Source organism: Myzus persicae, unplaced genomic scaffold, assembly GCF_001856785.1.
Source record: "Myzus persicae strain clone G006 unplaced genomic scaffold, MPER_G0061.0, whole genome shotgun sequence".
Classification (NCBI taxonomy): domain Eukaryota; kingdom Metazoa; phylum Arthropoda; class Insecta; order Hemiptera; family Aphididae; genus Myzus; species Myzus persicae.
This window is the reverse complement of record NW_019101158.1, coordinates 532,701-545,689: the sequence shown is the minus strand read 5'-3', so window position 1 is coordinate 545,689 and position 12,989 is coordinate 532,701. Positions and strand designations below refer to the sequence as shown.

General features: G+C 27.1%; 1 protein-coding gene across 1 annotated transcript; it reads left to right on the top strand.

Moving 5' to 3' along the window:
• The first annotated feature begins 7,427 nt into the window (after positions 1 to 7,427).
• Positions 7,428 to 10,469, top strand: LOC111027987. The gene is made up of 8 exons (XM_022306502.1): positions 7,428 to 7,454; positions 7,530 to 7,691; positions 7,874 to 8,062; positions 8,212 to 8,478; positions 8,552 to 8,632; positions 8,978 to 9,225; positions 9,303 to 9,465; positions 10,339 to 10,469. The coding sequence occupies exons 4-8, from the start codon at positions 8,466 to 8,468 to the stop codon at positions 10,467 to 10,469; spliced, it is 636 nt and encodes a 211-aa protein (XP_022162194.1). The 5' UTR covers positions 7,428 to 7,454; positions 7,530 to 7,691; positions 7,874 to 8,062; positions 8,212 to 8,465.
• Positions 10,470 to 12,989: the final 2,520 nt, after the last annotated feature.

Here is a 12,989-nt window from a genome sequence, read left to right as displayed (position 1 = left end):
AAAGATGTCGAAAAATCAAAAGTTTGTATTTATTTTAACCGTTTTTATTTTTTGCAGGTTATATACCTATTACTTCCTACACATTTGTTTTATATTAACCATAGCAGATGCAAAGACATATTTTAATATACACTAAAATATATTTGTTATTATAAATTATAAACCTATGCATATACAATTACAGATTTGAATTAAATAATTTCTATTAAATAATTAATATAATATAAATAAGGATTAGGATATTTATGCAATTAAAATTATTGTTATACTTAACATGCATGTATGCAAAATATGCACCAACAATTATGAAATGTATATTTTTATTTTTTAGCTTAAAACACAGAAAAATATGCACAGGAAATTAATTTTAATATTACATATTAGTTTATGTACTAACTATGTTAATACGTGGTAAACTGTATTACTTTATACACCAATGAAAAAAAAATAATAATAAACTCGGTGAAATTAATTTTATAGTTAGTTTAAATAGTTCGATTGTTTAAATTGTTTTTGGGAAAAAAAGTTTGAAAATGTACTGAAATATTTTTTAAAATCCAAAATATACATTTAAAATACATAACCACAAAATATGCAAAATAAAAATTGAATTGGTTTAGTAGTCAGCATTAAATTGAATAAATATAAATATGAAATATGATATGCAATTTCATAAACATCCAAACCCTAAATATAATTATTTTAATAATTAATTTTTCTACTCACTATAGTCATCTTTTTCTTTTTGATCAAATCCAGTCCAGTTTTCATTTATACCTTCGGCTACCGCAATCCATTCTTGTGTTTTTTTGTCTCTGAGTCGATATTCTTCACTAGATGTGTCCTAAATGCAAGGTCTATTTTGTATTTCGGCTATTAATCTCTCACAATCGATAGCCATATTATTTATATTTTTGGCCATGTTAACGGAAAGAAAGACGAAACAATAATAATTCAGTTTTACAAAATAGATGCCCTTCTCGTAGGTACCCCGATGAAAACTAATAATAATATTAATATTACCACCTATATCACGATATTACGATGTTTAAAATTTTTAATTTTAGCCATGATGTTGGCAGAAAGACANATAGAAATTAAAGAAAAATAAATAAAGAAAATTAATCAAAAACAATTAATCAAGATAAATTAAAAAAATTAAAAAAATAAGTTAATGGAATATAATTAATAAAAATAAATGAATAAAATAAAATTAGTAAAAGTAAATTAATAAAATTAAATTCTTCAAATAAAATTAATAAAATTATATTAGTGAAAATAAAATTTATAAAAATAAATACATTTTTCTTTGAATAATTTTCTTTCTTTAATTTTCTTTGATTAATTAATTTTTAATAATTTCACATAATTAATTTATTTTTACTAATATTATTTTGTTAATTTTATTTTTATTTCTTTATTATAATTTTTTTTATTTCATTGATTTATTTTTCTTAATTAATTTTCTTATTCATTTATTTTTATAAGGAAGTAACTGGTTATCAAAATTTAAAAATTGTTTTTGAAAAATTGAACTCCAGTTAAATAATAGAAAAAAAATTTGAAGGGGGGTATGGATGATCTCGGGCAAATGAATTTTAAGGATCAAAATAAAAAAAATTATAAAAAATGTTGATAGGATTTAATTTTAAAAATAAAAATGGGAAGCGGGTCATGGGTGCCCGCAGGCAAATGAGTTTCAAGGATCAATATAAAAAAAAATTAAAAAAAATTGTATTGGATTCAAATTTAAAAATAAAAATGGGAAGGGGGGCACGGCCGCCCGCAGGTAAATGAATTGTAAGAATCAAAATAAAAAATGATGTATGAAAAAATGTGTATTAAAAATAAATCAGTATTCCTAAACTCATAGCTTTATTGACAATAATTAGATCACGAAACGATGAATTTTTGAAAGAAACGAACTGGTTATCAAAATTTAAAAATTGTTTTTAAAAAATTGAACTACAGTTAAATAGAAAAAAATGGGAAGCGGGTCATGGGTGCCCGCAGGCAAAAGTATTTTAAGTATCAAAATAAAAAAAAATTTACATTAAAAACAAATATTAAAGACTGCAGTCTACAATATCACTATGCCTAAACTCATAGCATTATTTTCAATTATAAGATAACGAAACAATGAACTTTTATAACTCACTAGCTTGCTATCAAAATTTACAAAATGATTTTAAAAAATTGAACTAGCTCCAGACAACATTTTCATAACTTTGATGTTCTGATAAAGTTATATTCTCATATATCTTGAAATATTTTATACATAGACTTAGATCATCGTTTTAAGAATATTCCTTGATCAATAATACTTAATCAATGTTTTGATTAGTTTAAGAAAACGTTATTCCAATAACATTGAATATTTAATTTAATATCAAAGATCTGACAATGTTTTGAATTCAGTGTTAGTAAAACATTATAATTATAAAATTACACTAATTTTATACTTCTAATGTTATTAGTTAAACTTCTAATTAGCATTTTGATAATTTTATTTAGACTAAGTTTAAAGAAAGTTATGATTTTTATGTTATATCAACTTAATATTATCAACATTATGAAAAAATAATGATTTAAAATTTGTATGAATGTTATATTTTGAATTTTATGTTTTTAATTATAATTTTTTTTTAGTCAAAAGACTAAAGATTAGACTATTATATTATATATTTTATAAAGTTTAATAAACTAATTTTCGACATTTTGCAACATATTAATCGTATTAAAAATATTTCTTACTTCTTATTATTATAGGTACCTTTACCTACTTAATAGATTATTTTATACAAATATGGTTTGCGCTACGAACGATTTATACAGAGATTTATATAAATATAATATTATTCATCTTCTATCGCATGAATAACATACCTACCTATAACTATACCTATAACTGTAACAACAGGAACAGAGGATAATATTATCTTAATATTTTGTAATCATCATTTTAGGCGTTCGCTTTACAATTTGCTCTGTACCTCCCTATACACTATTGTAACCTTGTGTAGTGAATGAAAATTTGGTATCCCGTACGTTTGTCAGACGGGGACAACAAGTGCATAGGTACTACGCGTCTACGCCTGTACTGAGTAGCATATTATATTTTAAACCTTCTAAAGAATATTTTGTTAAAAAAATTATGTTTGTTCAACGGAAAAGACTTTTGGAAATTAGGAAGTACCTATATTTAAATATTTTCATTTTAAAATATATCGCGATGGTTATAAACGATGATTATATTATTAAATTATATAGGTATTACGGGTATATAAGTCCGTGCTGTATACTTGTATACGGTATACCTACGACGTGTTGTGCTGCAGCAATGCACCATTAGGTATCATAACGGCGGACAGCGGGCTGTATGGTAAACCCTGTTATTTTATCATGATTCAGACCGTTTATATAAATACCGGCCACCAAAATACTAAATAGTATTTAAAATCAATGATAGCATATATAATATCAAAACAATTTAATATGCCCGCATGCCAACGATTATACGTTTAATGTTTATCTAATAATTCTGATATCGGGATTTCCTAGATTTCTACTACGGCCTACGAGCCCAAGCCCCACGGCTACGGTATTCACTCTATTGCAATCACCGTCGATGATCGTCGATTTGCAAATGCGTTGTTAGTTTGTTATACTTATTAATTATTACTATCGTCTATCATTGCTTAATCGTTGATTGCCGTTGACCGCTGTGGCGCTGTCGCGTCTTGTCTGTCATCAATTTTATGAGTGTGTTTTGACGTTTATGATAATTATTGTTACAATATTCGTTTACAAGCAATATTGGTAAGTAAAAAGTACTAAATACCTATAATATTATTACAAATTACGAGGATCGTTTATTGGTACCCGATTCGATTCCAACTAACATTTAGGGTATTTGAAGTAATACAAGAATCGTAACACATGGCAATGTGTCTAATGTCTATACATAACTATACATACAATTGTGGACAATGCCTAGGTACTTATAAAAGTATCTGGTATTGAACATTAATTCCATGAGGTTTTTTAAAACAAAGTTACGTGGACGAACTTGATTAATGTTATCTGAAACATTACGCATTTAACTTTGTAGCATTTAACTATAATTTATTATTAAAGTAATTTTTTTTATTTCGTGTTCGTTGGTATCTATTACATATTAATACAAAATGTTCCCTGATTCTGTTATTACACGGGTGCCTACTTATGAACATCCGGTGTAATTCAATCTAATTTATTTTACTTAGGTCAAATAAATAACCATACTAATAATGTTATTTTTTGTGATTTTTAATAGATATTTGTCTGCTATATTCAGTCATTAGATTTTCTGTCCCTTACATAGAATATAATATTGTAAGTATATCTATTTTATTATTAATTTGATTATCTATAACTAAATATGATTATGTAAATGGGTACTATAATATTATATATTTTGAATATATAATTATTGATGAAAATGTACACATAAATGATAAATACATACTCATTTTGACTAAAGAAATGATATAATAAGAAAATAAAATTGAATCAATAATTTAGGTGCCTATAAAAGTACCGGTAATGTTTAATCATGTTTTCATCAATAAAAGAACAGAAACAAGTACCCATCTAAGTATATCATCAGCATTTCTAGTAAAATTATATTTCAGTACAAAACCATATCTTACTATTCAAAAACAAAAAAAAATATCATCTCAATAAAATTAAATGTCTACGTTATTATGACCTTAATTACTTGTTTAAGTATTTATTTTATTTTTATTTGTTAATTGGTATTGACTAACTATATAATAGTTATATAAATAAAATAACCAGCTGTGGAATGAGTATTGAGTATAGGTATTTATTATAAAAAATTATAGTACCTACCTATAATTATTAGTTAGTAGTATTATTAATTTAATACATTCAAATTATTCATGTTTCATAAAATTAAATATTATATTTACTTCACAATACATTAGGTAGATAATGTATTATTATTGATATTTCAGTTGTTAATATGATAAAAAGTCAACGGACTAAAAGGCGAAAAATCAGGAATGATCTTGCATTATTTAATAATAACCCATCAAAAATGTATTCTCCTATAGAGTTAATTACCACTGATGATGAGTTTATAACAACCAGAGAATCTTTAACATGTCAATCCATTCAAAACAATGATGCATTAGTCTTAAAACCAGAAGTAGCGCCTATAATATTTACTGGTCCTACATTGACTGAAGTTGTTGATCAATCGGTATAGGATACCATTAAGAATTGTATTGCTTCTTGGGCTATTCAGTATAAAATTTCTCATAACGCTCTCAGTGGACTTCTATCTGGTTTAAAAAAACACAAATGTTTCCAAAACCTTCCTCTTGATGTAAGAAGTGTTTTATGTACCCCAAGTCAAATTTCTAAAACTATTAGAACTCTGAATCCTGGAACTTATCACCATTTTGGTTTGGCTTCAGGTATTAAAAAATATGCTCCAGAAAATTTAGCCGAGTTGAAAATTGCTGTTGGAATTGATGGTTTACCATTAAGTAAAAGCAGTGGAAATCAATTTTGGCCAATATTAGCATATATCATTTCAGAATTTTCAACCAAAAAAGTATTTCCAGTAGGAATTTACTATGGCTAAACTAAACCTGAAGACAGCAACGAATTTCTTTCAGAATTTGTTACAGAAGCTGATGATTTGATAACAAATGGAATCAGCATAAACAATGTTAATATCAAAATATCTATAAGTTTCATTTGTTATGATTCACCAGCTAGAGCATTTGTTTTACGTGTTAAAACACATTCTGGATTTCATTCTTGTACCCGTTGTTTCATTGATGGCGATTATCAAAAAAATAGAGTTTGTTTTCCATATTCTAACAGGAAATCTACTTTGAGGGATCACAATTCATATATAAATATGATAGATGAAGATTATCATACTTCAGAATCTCCATCAGTTTTAACCAAGTTAAATGACTTTGACATGGTTAAATCATTCCCCCTCGACTATATGCATTTAGTTTGTTTGGGGGTAATGAACGAGTTATTGTTGCTTTGGAAGTCCGGTCCTTTAAAAACCCGTTTACCGTCTAAAGATATTAAAGATCTGTCAAAATCATTATTGGCATTAAATACTGATATTTCATCTTATTTTGTTAGAAAGAGTAGAAGTCTATTTGAAGTTGGACGCTGGAAAGCCGTTGAGTTACAATTTTTTTTGCTCTATTCAGGACCATTAGTTTTAAAAGCAAAATTAAACGATGATTGTTACTCTCACTTTATGTCCTTAAGTATTGCTATGATTATACTTCTTAGTCCGAATCACAAATCACTAGTCAATTATGCAAGACATTTATTAGATTACTTAGTGAAACAATTTCAAAATTTATATGGTGAATACCTTGTATCGCATAATGTCCATATGTTATTACATTTATGTGATGATTAAGAACAATTCGGACCACTTGATCAATGTAGTGCATTTATTTTTGAAAACCATATGAAAGAATTGAAATCTTTTTTAAGAAAACCAGAAAAGCCTTTGGAACAGGTCATAAATAGATATTCAGAAATAAACTCAATTAATGTGAACACTTTTAAAAGTATACATTTAGATGAGAAACCTATTCTGAAAATACCTCATACAAATGGTCCATTAATGGATAATATTTTTGGAATTCAGTATAAAAGTTTATTTTTTAATGACACACATATTGTTATAAGAAAACAAAAAGAATCAGATAGTTTTATTTTAACAAAAGGAGGAGAAGTCGTTAAATGTGTTAATATTATAGAAATGAATAACAATATCTTAATAATCGGGAAAAAATTTCATCATGCAACACCCTTTTTCACTGAACCAATAAATTCAATTATACTAGATATGTACTATGTCAAAAATATATCAGGAGCTTTAAATTATTGGAATATCACAGACATAAAAAGAAAAATGATGATTTTCAATCATGATGATAAAATGATTGCTGTATCAGTAATACATACCAGAGAATAAATTGTCTCATCAGGTATAATATTTTTACAAATTTGAAGTGTTATATACATATATAGGGGGGTACCTATAGCAGATAAATATATAGATTTTGTTATAGAAATTATTAAGTAACAAATCAAAAATACATCAATTTAATACTTATTAATATTAATATATAGATTAATCTTAAACTGTTATTTAATATAATTGCTCTACTGATTTCTTAGTAAGTTAATTTTTGACTTACAGATGGCTCGATGGGAGGTCGTTGTATTTTATAAGGGAAATAGTATAGAAGCTGTGCCCGATACATGGTTTAAAAAAGGATTTTGTGCCTGGCCAAAATCAACAAAAAATATAAAACAATTGATTAAAAACAGATATAAACCCAATAAAACAGAATTTATATACTATCCAGCACGTACATTGGGAACTAAAAACTTTGGTAACTATTACCGGATAATATTATAATAATCTACTAGAAAAATATTAATTTTAGTTAACTTACTTTGTATTATAGCAACATTAGCCAAAGCACAAGCTAAACTTCCAAGAGCAGCTATTAATTCTGATTTATCTATAGAAGACGATACCACAAAAGAAAAAAGGTAAAGATTTGGTTCTGGTGGATTCAAATCGATAAAGAATGCCCCTCCTTTATACAAAGATGTTTACTCTAGAAGTTAGTGCTTAAAATTCTATTTGAAGATTTTTTTTTTATTCAATTTTAATTTGAATACAATTATTTTTATTATTTTACAAATTATTTAATAGAAAAAAAATTAAAAGTTATTTGTACTACTGATTGATGTTCAACTTAAACATTATGTTAAACTAAATATTAAATAACAATTGTATTTTCAGATCCTACAATGATACAATCAAAAAATAGTTATGTTTTTTCAAACAAAAATGATGATAGATGTTTAGAAGTTGATGAAAATACTAATCTTGAGACATTGGTTGTTAAAGACTTTGGTGGGTCAATAAGTGATGTCCCGGATGATTCAGATGACGACCCAGATTGGGAAATTAAATGTTTGAACTATAAAGGTATAATTAACAATACTTAAAATAGCTAACTATTATAATTCCAATTTTGAAAAACTCAAATAATTGTTTGCAAAACTTAGTTTTCAATTAAATGCATGAAATTTCAGTTAATAACTGAAATTGAATTAATTTGTTACCAAATTTTACAGTTAGCCATGATGATTCATCTTCAGAAAAAAGTATTACTTAACATGAAACAAGTGTTGTATCATTTTCACCTAACACACAGACCTGGAAAGTTAATGCATTAAACGAAAGAGAACGAACTGAACTTGAAATTAATAATCAAGGTCCTTTCAGGTCACCCGGAAAATGGAATATTTCTAGTGTTAATAATGAAACTAATGATAAAGTAAGATTAGCAAATGTGACAAGAACCTTGGTTTTAGATGAAAATAGTAAAATGGAGAATAATGGTGAGTATTATAATCTCTAATTTAATAATTATATAATAATAAAATATAATACAGTATACTATTTTTGTTACAGAATCAACTTCAGATGTAGGTACATCAAAGTTTACAAATCTGCCATCTAATCTTGATGATAATATGTTCATATCTTCTCATGGTAATATAAAATTAAACTAATATAAAATGTTTATTATTATTCAGAATATAACTTCTAATTAAATTATATCTTACTAGAATCTTAAATAAAAACCTTTGCTTACAATAATGATAATCATTTATATCTATTCAGTAAATATTATATAATTGTACATAATACAATTGGCATAACACATTCATCAATACATATTATCCTTGTATTGTAGATTTAATGCATTATGGAGTAGATATATTAAGAAATATAATTTACATCTCTTAAAATAATACAAGCAACAGCTAGTGTATACACTTTATTAATAATTAATAACTATGTATAATTATTTTATCAATTGGTTTTGTTTTTTAGATTTTCAAAAATGTGTATTTACTTCTTTAACACATTTTAAGTATGACATTAGTGCTATGATGCATATTGTTAAAGACACCAATGAAAAGGCTCAAGCGCTCATATCAAAATCAAATGACAGTAATTTTGTTTCAACAGTTTCTCTAAAACAAAGTAGTTTGGATATGAATATGTTTCCTATAACTACTGAAGACCAACTTATGGATATAGAAAAAAAGATAGATGATATTCAGTTTAAAAATGAATTGGTAATATTGTAAAACTTCTTTATACAATTGCTTTAGTACTTCCATGGCTGACTTATATTAGTTTTCATTTATTTTAGGTATATAAGTTGTCATTATTAGTAGATAACAACAATCTAAACACGAGTGTGCGAAGAATAATTTCACGTTTATGTGATGATACATTACTTTTGAACTACTCATTAACTGGATTTAAACATAATAAGACATTTAGAAATCTGAACGTTTATCGTGTACTTATTGGTAAGGATATTAAAAAATGTGTACCTACATAATAACATATTGTTAATACAATTCTTCTTGCCTTATATACCTTCATCCCTGCAATATCCCTATGTATAATTAATGCAATTCAAATATATTTGGCATAAACAAGATTTATTTGGGAGGGACAATCAACAGGAATAATTATTTTAGTTGAGCTAATTTATTTCTACCGTTCTAAAAATTATTAAATTGCAACATTTTTTTTTAATACAAATTTATGATTTAGTATTATTATTTAATTACGTATATCATATCAAGTATTTCATTTGAACCTATGTTCCAATAAAGTAAAACACGACTACTATATTATTGTTTATGCATTTAGCATGTTAATACTACAATACAATGAAATCCATGTATTATCTTAATAAATGATAATATATCTGCTACATATAATTTAAAAAAAAAAAATGTTTAACTATGTAATGTTACATAGCCATTAAAAATTCCCATACATCTTTCACCTTATTTCTGACCTACACATGTATAGTTTATAACAGGGATGGGCAACTCAATGCTACTAGAGGCCCAATTTTGAAAGTGCAAAAATCTAGTAGACTAGAGAACATATAGAAAGCAAAAAATAAATAAGCTATGTTTACTTGTATACCCCTATAAATAATATAATATTAAAACATTTAATAATTCTATACTTCATTTTACAATAAACATAACAAATTTTATATTTTTACTAAGTAATTTGAAGTGTAGCAAGGGCCAGTTACTAATGGCCGGCACGTGTTTCGTCAGTTGCCCATCCCTGGTGTATAATATATGATCCTATCTTCTATCTTTCAAATATGAATATATTTTTTGGTAATTTATATAATAATTGATTATTTGTTTAAGATGCTGTGAGAGCGAACGTACAATACAACAATGCTCCAGATCAAAAAATTGATATTCCATTGCAAGTTTGGTTGGATCATTTAAAGTTTAGAATAAGAGATAAGGAAGAAAAGAACAATAAAAACAAATGAAATAACTTCTTAAATTGTTTAATAAATATTAAATGTTATTATTTAAATTAACTTCTAGTTTTTTTTTTATTTCAACAAAAAGTAAACTATTTTTAATAGTTTTTAAAAAAGTACAATAATAAAATATTCTGGATATAATTTGATTAGAAGATTATTAGAATTTTTTGTCATAACTTTTTGTGAATGTTATAGGCCAATGTTATCAGAAGATTTTTAAATAATGTTCAGCGAACTTTACTGTTGTGGCCAAATAATTATGTCAGAATGTTATAGGAACATTGAATAATTATGTGGAAACTAATATAAAACTTTCTCACAATGTAATCATTCTATTGAGAACATTACCACAATTTTTTATGAACATTACATTGCTGTCTGGATATAGAGTAAAATTATAACAAAAAATTGAGGGGATCATGGGCGCCCGCAGGCAAATGAATTGTAAGAATCCAAATGAACAAAATTTAAAAAATATGATTGAATATTGAATTAAAAATGAAAATGGGTAGAGGGGCACGGCCGCCCGCAGGCAAATGAATTGTAAGAATCCAAATGAACAAAATTTAAAAAATATGATTGAATATTGAATTAAAAATGAAAATGGGTAGAGGGGCACGGCCGCCCGCAGGCAAATGAATTGTAAGAATCCAAATGAACAAAATTTAAAAAATATGATTGAATATTGAATTAAAAATGAAAATGGGTAGAGGGGCACGGCCGCCCGCAGGCAAATGAATTGTAAGAATCCAAATGAACAAAATTTAAAAAATATGATTGAATATTGAATTAAAAATGAAAATGGGTAGAGGGGCACGGCCGCCCGCAGGCAAATGAATTGTAAGAATCCAAATGAACAAAATTTAAAAAATATGATTGAATATTGAATTAAAAATGAAAATGGGTAGAGGGGCACGGCCGCCCGCAGGCAAATGAATTGTAAGAATCCAAATGAACAAAATTTAAAAAATATGATTGAATATTGAATTAAAAATGAAAATGGGTAGAGGGGCACGGCCGCCCGCAGGCAAATGAATTGTAAGAATCCAAATGAACAAAATTTAAAAAATATGATTGAATATTGAATTAAAAATGAAAATGGGTAGAGGGGCACGGCCGCCCGCAGGCAAATGAATTGTAAGAATCCAAATGAACAAAATTTAAAAAATATGATTGAATATTGAATTAAAAATGAAAATGGGTAGAGGGGCACGGCCGCCCGCAGGCAAATGAATTGTAAGAATCCAAATGAACAAAATTTAAAAAATATGATTGAATATTGAATTAAAAATGAAAATGGGTAGAGGGGCACGGCCGCCCGCAGGCAAATGAATTGTAAGAATCCAAATGAACAAAATTTAAAAAATATGATTGAATATTGAATTAAAAATGAAAATGGGTAGAGGGGCACGGCCGCCCGCAGGCAAATGAATTGTAAGAATCCAAATGAACAAAATTTAAAAAATATGATTGAATATTGAATTAAAAATGAAAATGGGTAGAGGGGCACGGCCGCCCGCAGGCAAATGAATTGTAAGAATCCAAATGAACAAAATTTAAAAAATATGATTGAATATTGAATTAAAAATGAAAATGGGTAGAGGGGCACGGCCGCCCGCAGGCAAATGAATTGTAAGAATCCAAATGAACAAAATTTAAAAAATATGATTGAATATTGAATTAAAAATGAAAATGGGTAGAGGGGCACGGCCGCCCGCAGGCAAATGAATTGTAAGAATCCAAATGAACAAAATTTAAAAAATATGATTGAATATTGAATTAAAAATGAAAATGGGTAGAGGGGCACGGCCGCCCGCAGGCAAATGAATTGTAAGAATCCAAATGAACAAAATTTAAAAAATATGATTGAATATTGAATTAAAAATGAAAATGGGTAGAGGGGCACGGCCGCCCGCAGGCAAATGAATTGTAAGAATCCAAATGAACAAAATTTAAAAAATATGATTGAATATTGAATTAAAAATGAAAATGGGTAGAGGGGCACGGCCGCCCGCAGGCAAATGAATTGTAAGAATCCAAATGAACAAAATTTAAAAAATATGATTGAATATTGAATTAAAAATGAAAATGGGTAGAGGGGCACGGCCGCCCGCAGGCAAATGAATTGTAAGAATCCAAATGAACAAAATTTAAAAAATATGATTGAATATTGAATTAAAAATGAAAATGGGTAGAGGGGCACGGCCGCCCGCAGGCAAATGAATTGTAAGAATCCAAATGAACAAAATTTAAAAAATATGATTGAATATTGAATTAAAAATGAAAATGGGTAGAGGGGCACGGCCGCCCGCAGGCAAATGAATTGTAAGAATCCAAATGAACAAAATTTAAAAAATATGATTGAATATTGAATTAAAAATGAAAATGGGTAGAGGGGCACGGCCGCCCGCAGGCAAATGAATTGTAAGAATCCAAATGAACAAAATTTAAAAAATATGATTGAATATTGAATTAAAAATGAAAATGGGTAGAGGGGCACGGCCGCCCGCAGGCAAATGAATT

Bases quoted from the DNA above. Each gene is read 5' to 3' on its own strand.
- LOC111027987 (XM_022306502.1), top strand. The intron at 9,226-9,302 runs GTAATATTGTAA...CATTTATTTTAG, and splicing joins TTCAGTTTAAAAATGAATTG to GTATATAAGTTGTCATTATT. The intron at 9,466-10,338 runs GTAAGGATATTA...TATTTGTTTAAG, and splicing joins CGTTTATCGTGTACTTATTG to ATGCTGTGAGAGCGAACGTA.